General features: G+C 45.5%; 1 protein-coding gene across 2 annotated transcripts in view; it reads right to left on the reverse strand.

Moving 5' to 3' along the window:
• KLHDC10 (kelch domain containing 10) overlaps positions 1-15,948 on the reverse strand; it is a 32,558-nt gene that overhangs the window by 6,396 nt on the left and 10,214 nt on the right. The window contains exons 2-9 of one of the 2 annotated variants that reach the window (XM_067534863.1): positions 14,326-14,415; positions 10,295-10,516; positions 9,500-9,654; positions 6,348-6,496; positions 5,549-5,633; positions 3,865-3,931; positions 3,160-3,207; positions 1,786-1,925 (exon numbers count right to left, since the gene is read on the reverse strand). In XM_067534863.1, coding sequence (XP_067390964.1) covers positions 1,786-1,925; positions 3,160-3,207; positions 3,865-3,931; positions 5,549-5,633; positions 6,348-6,496; positions 9,500-9,654; positions 10,295-10,516; positions 14,326-14,415 — 956 coding nt within the window. The remainder of the gene's footprint in view (positions 1-1,785; positions 1,926-3,159; positions 3,208-3,864; positions 3,932-5,548; positions 5,634-6,347; positions 6,497-9,499; positions 9,655-10,294; positions 10,517-14,325; positions 14,416-15,948) is intronic. The other variant, XM_067534865.1, reaches the window with a different exon arrangement.

Consider the following 15,948-nt stretch of genomic DNA (forward strand, 5'->3'; position numbering starts at 1 on the left):
CACCTGTCAGGGATAGTCCAGGCATACTTGGTCCTGCCTCAGCATGGGAGGAAGGACTAGCTGATCTCTTGCAGACCCTTCCAGCCCTACATTTCTATTTGACCTTTAGAACCAAGGAGCCATTCTGATTTAAAGAAAAAAAAGTTACAATAATGTGCTGTGCTATGATGAGCCAGCAGAGGGAGCACAACTTATACCCTACTCCAGAGATGGGACGGACACCAAAGGCACTGATATAGAAAAGTGATGTAATTTGGAGGACCACTGGAAGAGAGAGTTGTCAGATTACATAAAGGGGAGCCATTCCTGCAATCATTGAAGTCACTAAGATTTATGTCTAAGGGATGCAGGACCAGGCCTACAACGTGCAGGACAAAGATAATGCTTAAGAGACAAGGCTAGGGAAATAATCTCTTTTATTGGCCCAACTTCTGTTGGCGAGAGAGACAAGCTAGAAAGGGGTAAAGCTCATAAGAGAATCTTACCAATATGATACCATGTATTTGTATAAACAGAAGCCCCGAGAGTGTCCCTTTAAGACTGTGTCAAAACAAGTCATTTAAAGGATACCAAATGATCCTTAGGCAACAGCTAGTTGGGAATGGCTCCTGATTTCTAACTTCTGGACTGCCCAACAGGCTTGGAGATTGGAGCTTTCCCACTTAACACCGTGAATGTCCCTTCAAGTCACTACACACCTGCTAGCCTTCAACCCCTGCAATCCCTCAGAGGGCAAGCCCACCGCAGTAGATTGGGTGTTTCAGATTAGGTGACAGATGTTCATATAAGAGTCATTACTTTGGGCTAAAGCAGTGTGAAGACTCGAACAGCATCTCTGCTTTCTGGAAGTACAGCATGCTGTCGGCTGGAGCAGCCAGAGACCATCCCATCTGGGTATGCAGTCAGAATGAGAGGGAATTCCTGTTCAAAAGGCAGGAACTCATCTCTGGCCTTAGTCTCCCCGTCTCCCCTGTGTCTGTGTTTAAACCCATGGAATATGTTCCTCTTTACTGATACCAATGGCTCCATGCTAAGCGTTGTAAAGCTAGCATATTCTGTCCAGGCTAGAGTCTGGTTGCAGGGTAATTTGATTACAGTCTAGAAGTACCTACATGGGAAACATATACTTGACAGTGGGCTCCTCAATCTAGCAGAGAAAGGTATAACACGATCCAATGGCTGGAAGATGAAGCTAGACCAGTGTTTCTCAATTGGTGAACCTGTTAGGGTCCCGCAAGCAGCTGTTCTCCATGCCGCCGAAAAAGGGAAGATGTCCCAGATTTTTCGGCGGAGGCTATCGAGTGTAAGTGTAATTTAATTGAGAAACGCTGACCTAGTTGTTTGTATATAATTTGCTTATTTCAACTTTTTTTTGGCCCCATATGTAAAAATACTGTTAAGAGTTTGGGGGGTTCTGCAATTATTTATCGAGTTCAAAAGGGTTCCGTGGCCAAATTTAATTGAGAAACACTGAGCTAGACAAATTCAGACTGGAAATAAAGGTGTACATTTTTAACAGTGAGGGTAACTAGGCACTGGAATCATGGTGAATTCTCCATCACTGGCTATTTTGAAATCAAGATGAGATGTTTTTCTAAAAGCTCTGCTCTAAGAACCTTTTTGGGACAGTTCTCTGGCCCGTGTTATACAGGAGGTCAGACTAGGTGATCACAGGGGTCCCTCTCTGGCCTTCAAAGCTGTATTTTAGACCCACACAATTGTCAGAATAGGCAATTAAGCTATGTCTAAAAAGACATGTAGGGAAGAAAGACTACAGCCACTTACTGGTGTGATAGCAGCGCAGTGAAAATAAACTGGTTCAGGCATGACAGCTGGGAGTTTCACCCACTGGAAAGTTTGAAGATTGAGCTTCCAGATGTCTCCCAATATCACTTCTCCGTTATATCCCCCACAGACAAACACATCTATAGAAAAGGGACAACAACCGCACAAGGCTTATAGACTATCTAGCACGATGATCAGCCAGGGCCAATTCACTCAAGAGCAACAGTACATACAATAACTGAAACCAGCGACTTGCCCACATGCTCAGGGTTTAACTGATTCCTTCCTGACCCCAAATATGGCAATTTTCTCCCAGGGCAGATTGGCAAACATTTTGGGGGCTTTTTTGCCTTCCTCTGTAGCATGGGACACAGCTCACTTGCTGGTGGATTCTCTGTACTTTAAAGTCTTTAAACCATGATTTGAGGATTTTAATAACTCAGTCATAGGTTAGAGATTTATTACAGGAGTGGGTGGGTGAGATTCTGTGGCCTGCATTGCGCAGGTGGTCAGACTAGATGATCATATTGGTCCCTTCTGACCTTAGAGTCTATGAGTTCTCTAGGGACCAGAGATCACGGGGACATCTTCCCTCCCATCCACTTATGCACAGACCACCTCCCAGCCTATTTGTGCCTACAACATTCAGATAGCAATTACAGCAGCTGCTTACGTGGTGAGGTCCAAGACAGAATTGCCCCTGCCTGAGACGTGAGTGTAGCACCCATGCTCAAGGGTTGCTGCTTTAAAAAATGTAAGTCTTAAAATCAATCTGCGCCCAGATTAACCGTGGTATAGTTTGATTAGGCTCCCATTTCTTTTAACATATAAGCCTCAGTTGAAAGATTCGGAAGTTGAAGGTCACCCTTTTGACTTTAATTTCTTAAGAAGTTACACGTGAGTAATTTACTTCAGCAGCATCAACCACATCAGCTGCTGAACTAGGAGTGCAGAAGTGTTACATGGACTGCTGGGGCTCTGGAAAGGGTCTAAACTTTGCCAGAGGAATGCTGGCAATTCACAAGGCTGTTCCAGGATGTAAGCCAACGCTCACCATGGAGCAAATGAGGATGGATCTGATACGCTTGCCCTCCCCTCGGCTATACTGCAAACTCTGCAATGGAGCCAAGTAAGATTTGTAGCAAGATCCTATGGAGGGGATGGGGAAAAGACAGCAGAAGCCTCCACCACTGTAGGCCAAGAAAGCTCTATTACACGCACCCCTACCTGAATGTTGCTTTTCTTTGGGTCTCCTGTAGGATCCAAGACCTCACTTCCCATATTACGGGGACCAGACCATCCCATTTCTTACCACTTCTGTGGCAAGTTCTCTGGGTACATGAGGCATCAAAACAGATCAATTGTTATTCTTACCATTTTTTATTTGTACACAACTGTGGCACCTTCTAGCTGCTGGGAAACCTGCAAAAAGAGCTTGGCCATGAATATCAAACTGAGAACTCAAAATGCCACTTAATCGTTCGGCACCTGGTCACACAGTATAAGCTAGTTCCTTTATTTGTAAAAAATTCCGATTTTTCCCCCCTTTTAAAACCTCCACCACCACATTGCTGCCACCCTGCTACTTTAACAGCTCAGGATTTCCAAATTCTCCATTTTTCAGGCTTCAGCAACAGTGACTTTCCCTCCCCCACAAGGGCCAACATGGTTAATGTGAGTCTAAGCCACTTTTCAGGGACAGGGGAGAAGATCTCACAGCCCCCCACCTCCCAATTCCAGTTCTGATCTCTGGGTTGCTCTGCGATGAAAGCAGTCAGGGCTCTGTAGCTTCTAGGATGACCCCCTCCTCCTGCTAAAGGGACTGGGAGACACTGGAAGTGGTGGGAGGACTTTTATGGGGGAAAGCAAGGAACTGACAAGCCAGTCTGACTCCCACCACTAAGGAGATTTCAGACAGCTTCATTCCAGCTGCCGCAGTAATAAGGTAGCTGGGTTAGTTACAGCAGAGCTGTTCGTACACGGCAGTGTTCCAAGCGGCTTTGTATTTCCTAGTAGGAGGCAGTCGTCCCTATCAGCCGGTTTACATAAAGAGTAAGAGGTCTGCAATCCCAAACTTACCTATTTTCTCATGAGGCCTTGTTGCAATTTCCTCCCAGGTGTTTGTTTCAAGGTTGTATGCATGGATCTTGAGGAGGACAAAGATGACACATTACCCTCCGAGCTCATATAGAGCTGTCACGATAGAGCTAATAGAGAAAGGCACCTACTGGCACAAGACCCTATACTGGTCTAGTGCTGGACACTCTTCAGTCCCAACACCTTCAGAAAGAAGTGAGGGCACGCAACACTTTAGAGCGGCAGTTCCCAAACTGTGGGTTGTGACCCCAAGTGGGGTCGCTTCATCAGCAGGTGGGGTCGCGGCCATTTTACAAAATGGCCTGCCCCGCACAGCGTGACCTCACGCGCAGCGTACGCACGAGGTCACGTCGCACGGAGAATGGTATTTTGCTGTATCAAACGGCGCCCTCCCTGCAGCACGATCTCACACGCACCGTACGTGTGTGAGATTATGCAGTCCAGAGGACACCGTTTTGTAAAGTAAAATGGCAGCCTCCTGGCGGCATGACCTTCCATGCACAGTGCATGTGAGGTCACACGGCAGGGAGGACGCCATTTTTAAATGGCAACTTCCATGCTGTCTGGGGTCGTGGGAAACAACACATCTGAAAATGGAGTCATGTTTGGGAACCGCTGCTTTACTGCATCAGGGCTCTAGTTCTCACCATGAAACTATCTTCAGACACCACAAACATGGCCAAGAATAGCTTACCTTTGCCAGCCACTATAAATAGATTTCACCCTGGTTTTGATACAAAACAATATCACAAATGGTGCCCACAATGAAATCCACTCAGAAAAGCACGATAACACACTAATTTGACGGTATTACCAGACTAGATTTAACTATTATAGAGTGCCACAGCTGAAGGAAAGAAGCTTACAGTTTAACTAGATCAGTCCTACATTCCTATTTTTTAAGAACATCATTTCCCCCTTGCTTCCCTCCCAGCAGTAGTTAGTTGCATCAAGATACACTTATCTAGGAAGAAAGATACAAAGCACAAAGAACAGGGAGGAGGAGGACAAATCATTTGAACTGGGGCAAATATGAATTTTTTGAAAATGCAGCATCATTTAAATCCCTCACCCCATCCACCAAGTGTCTTGGCATCTAAAGCCTATTTCCTCCACAAAAAGAGCCAGTGAAGACAAAATAGTTACCATTAGAAATTGAGCACAAGAGTGTGGGGGGTGGGGAGAGGGAGCTTGTGTAGGAGACAGACAGAGACACAGACCTGAATCCCAATATCATTAATTTCCTTTTAGTGATTCCAATCCATGCCTCCGTATTTTGGCACACATGGCCATCGGAAAAAACGCCCTACACAGAACACCCTTTTCCTTTACCCATGTTAAGAATTTGATCCATATCAACAGAACGACAAATTACTTTGGGAAATTGTTGTGGTTACTGAGACTAACCAACTGACTTCTTGATTTGGGATTCAAACACAACAAATTGGTAGCGAAGGAATGAATTTACAGTTCAATATTTTAATCACGCGGACATTTATACCAGGCTCTTCTTCCATTCCTTCCGGTTATCCCAATCCTTATCACCTTCCCTAGCGTCAAAGTAGGATACCACGCTGAGGATGAAGACAGAGTGCTGATAGCGCCCTGCTGTCTCACCCTCTACACTGTCAGATGTTTAAGTCTTTTTTTTAAATCATCTCTTTACCTTGTCCAAGGAATAAGCGGTCCAGGAAGTTCCACCTCCCAAGATATAAATCCTCTGTCCATCATGTGCGATTTCATGTCTGTACCTGAGGGTGCAAAGCCAGGTACATTTAGCATCATAAGAAGTTAGTGCTGGACTGCAAGGGAGTTACTAAAAGCTATTCTAATCATGATTAGCTCGAGTGCTTTAGGTTGATCCAACTGAGCTCTGTTGTCCTAAAGCGGTCTCCAGCAACAGGAATTTGACTTGGGTGCTCTGAGATCTTTCATTAGCAACCCAGGCAGCAAACCAAACCTTGAGAGAAGTAAGGGACTGATGCAATTGTCCTGCACAAAACTAGCTTGATCTTCTTCTGATCTCTGAGACCATATTACAGGATCAGACAAGAGATGGAAGAGTTGGGTCACATCTAGTCTACTTCTCCCCTCCTCACCCCCCCGCTTCACCCGCCAGCCAGCACAGATCCCTACAACTGTTCTAGTGTTGCACAGTTCTTTTAGTGTCAAGACTGAGGCTTTTGCCACTTCCTTCATGGGATCCATACGCCAGAAGTGCAAGTCTTGAGACACACATAAAGACTGCTAATAAACGCGTCCATTAGCTCTTTCAATTCCTCCCATTTCAGACAAGCGCGGCATGTTCCCCCATCACAAGGCTCTCTTGAGAGAACGCATTTGCCACTAGAGCACAGAGAGACAGTTTAGTTTCTCATATCAAGTCCCTCATAAATCTCCTTTCAAAATACGCACCTAGGAACAGACTCAAGCTCACAGGAGATATAACAATGTCAGTGTCTCACCTCTCCTCTGGCATGTCACAGTGCATGTTGTTTGGTTTCAGTTGTATCCATTCCCGAGTGTTGAGGTCTAATTTATGTAGATCTGTGCTATAAATATAACCAGTTGTTCCACCAAAAACATATAGGGAGCCATTAATGATAGCCATCGCCTGGAAGAGAAGGAAAGAAAGAAGGCGGGGCTTATTAGAAGTGACGTGTTAGCTCAGTGAGTGAAGGAAGGTGAGATTTCCCGTTCTCCACAGCCCACATATATTCTAAAATGCTGGCCCTTTATCACTTACAAAACCACGTTTCCAGGAAGGATGCAGCAGGAGAAGGAATCAGCAGGGCCGAATGGCATCACTGTAGAGGAGAATAGGTAGCTACTTCCCATAAAACAGGGATAGGAGAAAAGCAAGTAGGGGGTGATTCCCCCTGGGGAAATGAATGCGCCTTGCAGGACAAGGAGCCACATCAAAGCCAGTAAACCCAGCCTGTCACTTGCTCACTACTGGACCGTTAATGCAGAACAGGCATTAATGACACCCCCTGGACGAGTCCCAACAAACAGGAGGCGAGAAGTTTGTTTAGTGTGAAGGCCCTCCATAATCGGTCCATCAGCAGCAGTCAATGACCCACAGATGAGCCCTACGCAGAGGAGATTACACTGGAAACTGGTTTCACGCTGGTTCCATCATGAAGCACAGTGGAGGGCGGGGTTAGCAGACGCAGGCAGGAGGGGGCTGTGAAGGGGATCTGAGAGGGAGAGTAGACCTGGGGCGCTGGGAGAGGCGCATTCTGAGCCCATGGAGTGGCACAGGAGAAGGCAAAGATGAGCGATGGGGAGCCAGGACAGGATTCCTGGCAGAGTGGTAAGACGCGAGAGTAGCAGTGTAATGGGGCAGAGCCTTGAAGGGGAAGCGGAGTGTCACAGAGCCATAAGGGTGGTGCTACGGCCCCAGCTTCGGAACAGTTATGAAGAAAAACCCCATCAGTGTGCCAGACTCCCGAGGTCTCCCTCTTCCTCCAGGGCATCACCACCCCCTTAGGCTGGACCCTGGGGCCTTCATCACCCCTGCTTCACCCTGGGAGCTCCGTTCAGCGACCCCTAAGGGAGACTTGTACAATCTTAGAGAGCAAAGCGCCTCCTCCGTCAGCAGCTGCAGGGACACTCTGCTAGCGCTGTAAAACAGACGCGTTTATTAGTCCACTGGAACATGGTTAGCCCAGAGAAAAGCACGTTACAGCATGGTCCATCCTGGCCAGCACAGAGCAAAGCCCTGTCCCTCTGGCCTCTCTCTGTTCCAGTTCAGGTGTGTGTCTCCTGAAACCCTTAGCATCCAACCCTTAGCCATCCTCCTAACACCTTGCCAGTCCTTTGTTCTCCAGCTAGGCAAACACTGCTTAGCTTCCGGCGGGGAGCTGAGCCATCCTAGGCTGTTGGTTGCTAGGTATCAAAGTCCTGATGACTGGATTTGCCACTGTCTTCTCAGATACTCCACTGATACAGGACCTAAGGTCCAGACAGCTAGAAGCCATTCCAACCTGGGTCTGAGCCTATTCAGAGAGCAAACCACCCTTTCTACCCTCGGGTAACCCTGCAGCACATAGGGGAAACTGAGGCACACGTAGGCTTCTGGAAAAATATTACAGAAAATCCCCCCTTCGTCACAGCGAGAAGCTTAAATTTGATAGGAGAGGCAAAGTGCAGTAAGTGGAGGGATTTGAAGAGGGAAAGTGACAGTCTGAGTAGCAAGCAAGATGCTGAAAGCTACTGAATTCTGAACGCACGGAGAAAGATGGACCGGTGAACTAGGGGATGTTTGAACACTCAAATCCTACCCAATTAACCGTGAGAGTCATACAGGGCTGACCAACGACCAGAACAATGAGTCTTATCACATGCATATTGGATATCTAGCTCGGATTAGTGACAATTATGAAAACAATGTACGTGGTAAATAATATGTGCAAGATGGCAGAGGATTACAATTGAAGAGTATTTTAAATGTCCATCCATTTACAGTGGTGGACAAAGGTACAGTCAGAAGAAGGTAGCAGAAACGATCCCAGGCAGTAGAAGAGATGTGGACACTTCTCTGGCATACAGGCAGTATCTCGCAGCTCAGGAAGTGCTGAACTAGTATGAAGCGTAGTCGTCATCCCATCCCCCCACTTGGGGACAGTGCCTAGATGCAAGCAGAGATTATATCGGGGGGATAGGGGGTGTGGGTAGGCTGTATTCATCCATAGCAGGCTATTTAACACACAGTTTATCACAAGTGGTATCACAAGAGGGGTTTATAAAGAATAATAGATGAATTATTAGAGAAAGACTTTTCTATCTGATATTGTGGATTGTGAGCATAAAATCTTCTGAAGTTACCACACCAAAGAAGTAGACAAAAAAAGTCAGACACTCCCTTCCACTGGTCAACTATGATGCACTAACATGGCACTGGCCAATCCACTTCCATAAAAAACATCCTTAAAAACTTCAAAGCATCAAATCATGCTGTTCTACCACCAACAAGCCTATTACCTGATCCCTTTGACGTAAAGTATAAGGGCTGGTCAACTCTTGGAACTTACAGGGGCATAGTTTTGTTGCGAAGGGTTGTGAATTTTCACACTTGAGACACACACTATGCCAACCTCACCCCTGCTGTAGACAGCTACAATCAACAGAAGAATTCTGTCGACCTCACGCTATCGCCTCTTGGGGAAGTGGATTACCTACCGAGACGGGAGAACTCCTCCCATCGCTGTAGCGAGTGCCTGTCCTGAAGTGCTGCAACTGTGCTGCTGTAGCGTTGAAGAGCAGACATACCCTTAGAATTATGAGAGTCCTGTAGCACTTTAAAGACTAACAAATTTCTGCAGGCATAAGCTTTCGTGGGCTGCAACCTACTTCATCAGTTGCAACAGATTGTATGCAGACTAACACGGCTACCCCACTGGAACTTTTCACCTTAGAATTACAACAGTCACGGTCACAAGCAGAGGGAAGGGGAAGGCACTAGACAAAGAACCACCGAACGTCCAATGAACAGGTCTCTTAGCACATACGTATCTTCTAAGCTAAGTGGGGCAGAGTTGTGCCCCATTCATTTGGGGCACTAGAGAGCTACTTAATAAGGGTTGCCTCTTGGACCCTAGGTTTCGCTTGGTACCTGTCCATATATTCGATTTGGTTTCTTCCCTCGACAGCTGAGCAGGGCCCATCGCTTGTACTTCACATTGCAGACATGGACATCATTGCCATTGCTCTCCCCAAACGGGATCCCAGTGCCGCCAAAGACCAGCAGGTTGTTCCCGTGCAACACAACTGTGAGAAAGGAGCACAGGTTTGGGTCACACGCGGCTCCGGAGAATGGAAAGGGACTGCACAATTTTGTCCCACTTTCATCATTCCCAGAGGACAAACAGCTCACATTTCGTACATGCATTTAGGGAAGTCAGACTACTCTGCATTTAGTGTCTGTCGCTTGAAGATCTTGGAGTGCTGCACAAGAGAAAGGTATGCAGGCACAGGTTAAGTGCCTGCATGCTATGGTGACAGGGGTCTAAATTTTCCAGGGTGGCTAATGATGTGGGAGGTCAATTTTTGGATGCCTAAGATGCCTTGATTTTGAGCAAGTGCAGTGCACCTGTCCTCTGAAAGTCAGGCCCCTTGAAGCCGCAAGTTGGGCACCCAAAATCACTATTCGCTTTAGAAGATTTATGCCACTTTAAATACACTGATTAAGAAGCAGGTGAATGAGGAGATGAAAGAAGGCAACGGTAATATTGACCAGCCCCCAGACACACAACAAGTCCATGGGAGAATCAAAACAGGGCACAGAGCTCTCCATTCTCACTCTTTTGCTCTATTTACACCGTACTGTCTTTACACAGCTGACCTGCATAGCACCAGGGCATTCCATTAGAGCAGATTTAACATACGGGGACTGAACTCCTGTACTCACGTGACATGGATGCTAGTTCTCTAGGCATGTAGCCCTCGGTGCCCATTTGATGCCAGGAGCCTGTAGCAAAGTTGTATCGCCAAAGTTCCCTGAAGAGTGGGTAGTCTTCATTCTCTGGCCCTCCCGACTCGTCGTAGTCCGGGTTATATCCTCCAAACACATACAGGTTGGCATAATCTGCTACGCAACGATGGCCGCTCCTTGCTGGTGGGGCTCTGTGGCCTAGAGCAGGAAGAAGTTATTTTTACTAAGCATCTATGGAAGAGAGAAAGCAGTGTCGGCAAGGTTTGGATAGCTAAGGAAGAAAGGAGCTAGGTTTGTGCATTTTGGGGGAATCAAAGGAGGATGCTGCAGTGGATGAAATTTCAGCTTCCAGAACAGCAACGTTTATTATTGTTTGTGTGCGTACGTTAAGGAGTTGACATTTCCATTTGAGAAGATCCATCTCTCAACATCTCGTCTTCAAGGGCCTGAACGTTCAACATCTCATCCTAGACTGCCCTGTTCGTCCAATCGTACCTTGCCTAGTCAGACGCTCTGTGTTATGCATAGGACATCCTCCATGGTCTTTCAAATCCTTCCTCCGAGCTCCCTTTTTCAGTCACCCTCCGCCCCAGATTTCATTCTGGACACTATCCCAAAGGTTTATATTAAAATGTGGAGGGGGATCAATGAACAAATGTCATGATTTAGCCTCACTTCTTCCTTAATTCCTCCACCACCCTTTATCGTTAGCTACTGCTCAGTTGTGTCCAGCCTGCAAGCTTTCAAGCAGGGGCTTGTCACTTATGTGCATCTGTGCAGCATCCTGCACCTCTATAGGACTGATCTAAACAGTAAGTAATTAAGCTTCAGAACAGCACAGTGACAATCTCCTGGAAGACCAACACAAAGGCTTTAATAATACTGCCTGGAGCAAAGTAGGGAACCCCCGTGAGAGCACAGGCTATGTGACAGGATAGGCAATTGACACGTACCTCCCGAAAAGACCTTTGCAAGCCTGCTGCTTCCCCGAAGCAGAAGGTAAAAAGGGCAGGATGCAGGCAAAGATGCCACGTACTGAAGATCATTCTGATGCCAAATAAAATTCGGATCTACATGCTCTGTGTAGACCTCATTCTTATTACTAAGCAGCAACAACTTTGCCACCATGCAGCAGCTTTCATTAATGCTGGTTCAGATTCCTTCTCCTGCATGCCCCACTTTTCACTTCTGTGCCCCTCCATGCTTGGGCAGAATGGAACCCCAGTACAGGAGTAATCCCTCTCAGATTAGTGGCTAAAATGTGGGGATGAGGAGAGAGCACCCCAAACAGAACAAGCCCAGTGCAGAGACAGCAGCAGCAGCAATTTTAAGTTATCCAGAAAGATTAGAGACCACAGGCTAAGGCTTGGGACAGCCATATTTTTCCTGGAAAGTGACACTTCGAGTCTTTGCTGCCCATGGACAAGTGATCGGAAAATAATTCTCTACTTGTTTTAGTTCGATACACACTAAGAATCGGGCAGTCGTGCAGCTGCAAACAGACAGGATGCGTCGTCTTCAATACTTGGAACCACAGAGGATGTGGCTAAAATAGCCAGCTGCGTTTCTCTAAATACACCATTTTGCTGAAATGCCTATTGGTGAGCATCACCGTGTGCTGCTTTCAAAACATCCCCAGAGCCACCGGTCTCTAGAAAAGCTAACAGCAGAAAATTGTCTCCCAAGGATTCCCCTCTTCCAATAACGTTCTGGATAAGCAAAGGTAGAAAGAGTTCAGTATGAAGGGCTGTTACCCAGGGAAAGGGCTTTTAATCACATTTCTAACTAAATGGACCCATTGATTCCAGCAGTCAGATGTTTTGGAGCGGTACGTACAAAAATCTCACCCAGGCAGGAGTGAAGCCCCAACTTGCTGACACTATTATAGGCAGTACAGATAGCAGCACCTATAGTTCAGGTTGCCAGTCGCTGTCCTTCATAAATAAGTAAAGATACAAGAGCCTGATTTGGGTTAACTTTAGCCATTCAGTTTGAAATTTCCCATGCCAGCTGTTTGCCTTTGGCTCTTCTATATATAAGTTTCAGCTCCAACAGTTCAGCTGTTTCCAAGAAAGAGAGTAGGGAAAAACACAGTGTTTGGGCTTTTTAAAAAAAAAAAAAAAAAAAATTCTTCCTGCCATTTTGTTGAGAAGCTGTAGCACCTCCATGCTTTTGGCACAAGGAGATGACATTTTTCAGGAAGGTCTTTGGGGAACAAGGATGTGCCTTTTTCCGTGCCTGTGAGAATTCACCCAAATTTGACCAAATTAAACTGAAAAAACGTCAGTTCACACATGCTCAGAGACTCAGTATTTAGCAGCTAAATTCGCCAAACATTCTTACTGAGGATGCTCCGTCACAGGGTTGAACTGTCCTAGCAGCTTGCTACAGAGAGTGCTGTGGAGCTGGGTGCCAGAACTCAGAGCTGGGGCTCCTGTCTCCTGAATACCCTTCTGCTGGCGTGGGGTCATGCAGTGAGGCAAAGGGGAAACTAGAGGGGTGAGGAATGGGGGCAGAGAGGATAGGGAACCAGGGACTGTAACAATTAGTGCACGCTCCCCTCCAGAACCTGCAACTGAACCAAGGAATCTTGAGTCTGCCACCAGCTCATAACTGTGAAACCCACTGGAAGAGTGTTTCATCTCCCTTTGGTGGCTGGTTCACATTGAGGATAACTGCCTACTACTGCTACCAATTACACCATTAGCTCAAGTGGTGGAGATCTGGGCTGGGGAGCCAAAGGTCCAAACCCTACTGATGTCCCAAGCTGGGGGTCAAGATAGTTGCACATGAGGGATTCATGGTTTTTTTTTTTTTTCTCTTTTTTTTTTTTTTTTTTTAAAAAGAAGTTACATTAAAAACCACCATTAATGCTTCTGATGTGGAGCACTTAAAAGTTAGAGAACGCCAGAATGAAGGTTACCCATGCACTATGCATTGTGATAGTAATTACATGATCATATACTTCCCCTCAAAGAACCCCTGCCTTATTCAGTGCCCAGGACAGGCAACAAGCTGGGAATGAATTAGGACAGTGTAATGAATGTCTAAAATCTCTGCCTTGTTTGCTGGAGTAGTTGGAAAATGTCTGTCTAGTGAATTGGAACTGCTTGAAGAGGAGGGATAATTTCATGGCTAAGGAAGCCGAATCCCTGCCTCTGCCACAGAGTTGCTATGTGATGCTGGGGGAGTCACTGAAACTAAACTTTTCATAGGTGGCCACTGTGTTCTCCTCAATGTCTGGGTACCCATCATGAGAGGTCTGGTGCCAGATCTGCAGAACTGCTGAGTGCTCACAACTACAACCGAAGTGGAGGGAAGCTGTGTTTTGATCCACAAAAATGCAGAATCCTCTGATAAGTCAGGCTCTAAGTGTTTCAAGCTGGGTATCCAAAGGTCAGGGAACACGTAACAACTTGGCCTTAACTCTCTCTCTGTGGCTCAGTTCCCCATATGCAAAATGGGAATGCCACCAGGTCATAATAAAGATACTTCATTAGTGTCTGCGAAACACTCAGCTACTATGGGGGACCACCAGAGAAACGCCCAAGAGGAAATGACTAATTTTGTATTCACTGCAAGTTTTGGATGGTGTGTGCTGTAAATGAGACCTGGGGGCTCATACTGAATGTGGAGAGTGAAGAAAAATATTGACTAACGGCCCACGTGCTCAATTAAGCAGGGGTCCTGAGGCACACATAGCAGGTCCCACGATGACTGGACCTAACCTGTTTCAATTAGCAGTTTTCTATACAGGACAGAGGTCACATGCAATGTGATTTGGGAAGAGTAGAAAAGTGCTCTTGTTTTGAAGATGCAAGTCACAAAATTCCCCATTTTAGAACAATGAGATCAGCAAGCAACATACGGATATGGACCAAGCACACCTTTAAACCCCTGTGCTTACACACCCAACTACCATCACTCTTTAAGCAGCATTTGGAAAGCACAGAATTTAGAAGAGGTTCCCATCACCCATATAGTGATCTGTGATCTTCGCCACCCACCTGCTCCGAAAGACCTCTTATGGACCTTTAGGATGGGACGAGACCGAGGGAAGCGTCTAATTAGGACCAATCGTATTTTCTTCTTAGATCCTGTTACCACAATTACCAGCAATGAGTCAGATACATACACACAGCAATAATAGTAGCAGCAAGTTAAGCATCAAGAAAAATATAAAGCATCACTAAAAATGGTGTAAACCATCAACCCACAATGGTTAACAGGTTTTTATAACCCAAAAGAAGCAGATGTGCTTAAACTGGTTCCCAGTCTGCCAGATTAAGGTACAATTATTGTGTAAAGTTGTTGTCTTGAGCTGATCAAATTCAGTGATCAGGAATGGTGCTGCCATCTTGTGGCTAAAACTCATCAGCTGTTTTAATTAATCTAACTGCTTCTCATAGCAGTCACTACTCACAAGCCAATGAGTAGCAAGTTGGGGATAAAACCCAATGAACTGGTGAAAACTTTTTCACCACTATCTCCATCTGTTGCATGAGTATTTTAAAGTGTGCATTACACTGACGAGAGAGATCCTTAGCATACTGTTCTGCAACATGTTTTTCAGTTATCTACATTAATCAATCTATTCACCACAGGTAGAAATCACCAGAAATAGACTACATGATTAATGGAAAGTGGTATAATCTGGACATGTTAAATAACTAAAGTTACTGGAACACATCTCAAGTTCACCAGGCCCAACTGTCTTTCCAATGCATTCATGAATTTGGCAGCATTATGGAAATTAACACAAGATGTGACAGTTTGTTAAAAGATCCATTTGCATCCCCAGATCAAATCATTTGGTCTGATGCAGTCGCAGTTAAATATTTTTAACACACTATACGTTATAGTCCCAACAGGATTAGTGTGTGACGCTCATACAGGCCAACTGGTTAAATTTGGTTTATTCAATGTGTAAGTTTAGCGACGTGAGCTGGGGTCAGAATGGCTCAAAGAAAAAGTGGGTTTGATCCAAGCTTATTATAAGAAGATACCAGTCACGCCAAATAAACATCAAGCTGAGTTCATTCAAATTCTATTGATACAGACATGGCACCGATTTTAATCATCTGCCAAATCTCTTCCGGGTATTGAGACCCAAAACTTGGTGATACTTGTTCTATTATACTCAACTTCCCTTTCTCAATTCCCCCTCCCTAATTACATTTTACACTGTATTGCTGAGAAAGTTTCATGCTTCTGGACCTGCAAAGGAAGCTTTTAGAGTAACATACACCAAGATGTGTATTGAACAAAGGAAGAGGTTTGCATGAGACAGTGGTACGTTGAAAACTGCCCACAAGATGCACTGCAGCCATCACCACCACACAAGACAACTGCCCACCGGGACCAGCCTCCTATACAATACTGTTGTCCTTGATCAATATGTTATTAGCCAGTAAAGAAACTATAGCAAATGTTAGTGTACAAAGAAGAGTCACTTGTTACATGTGTTCGGTAAGTAACCAAAAGGTTATTGGCCTCAAATCTATATTGATTTGTTTAACTAAGATTATCTGATGCTTTAAAGGTGACCTGCAAAGGAAAAATTGAAACATCTACCCTTTTTGGTTTGCTTACACTGTAATGAATACAGTCTAACTAGAGTTTTTTGATTA

This window comes from Emydura macquarii, unplaced genomic scaffold, assembly GCF_026122565.2.
Source record: "Emydura macquarii macquarii isolate MOO-44397 ecotype Brisbane River unplaced genomic scaffold, CSIRO-AGI_Emac_v2 contig_3470, whole genome shotgun sequence".
NCBI classification, from domain to species: Eukaryota; Metazoa; Chordata; order Testudines; family Chelidae; genus Emydura; species Emydura macquarii.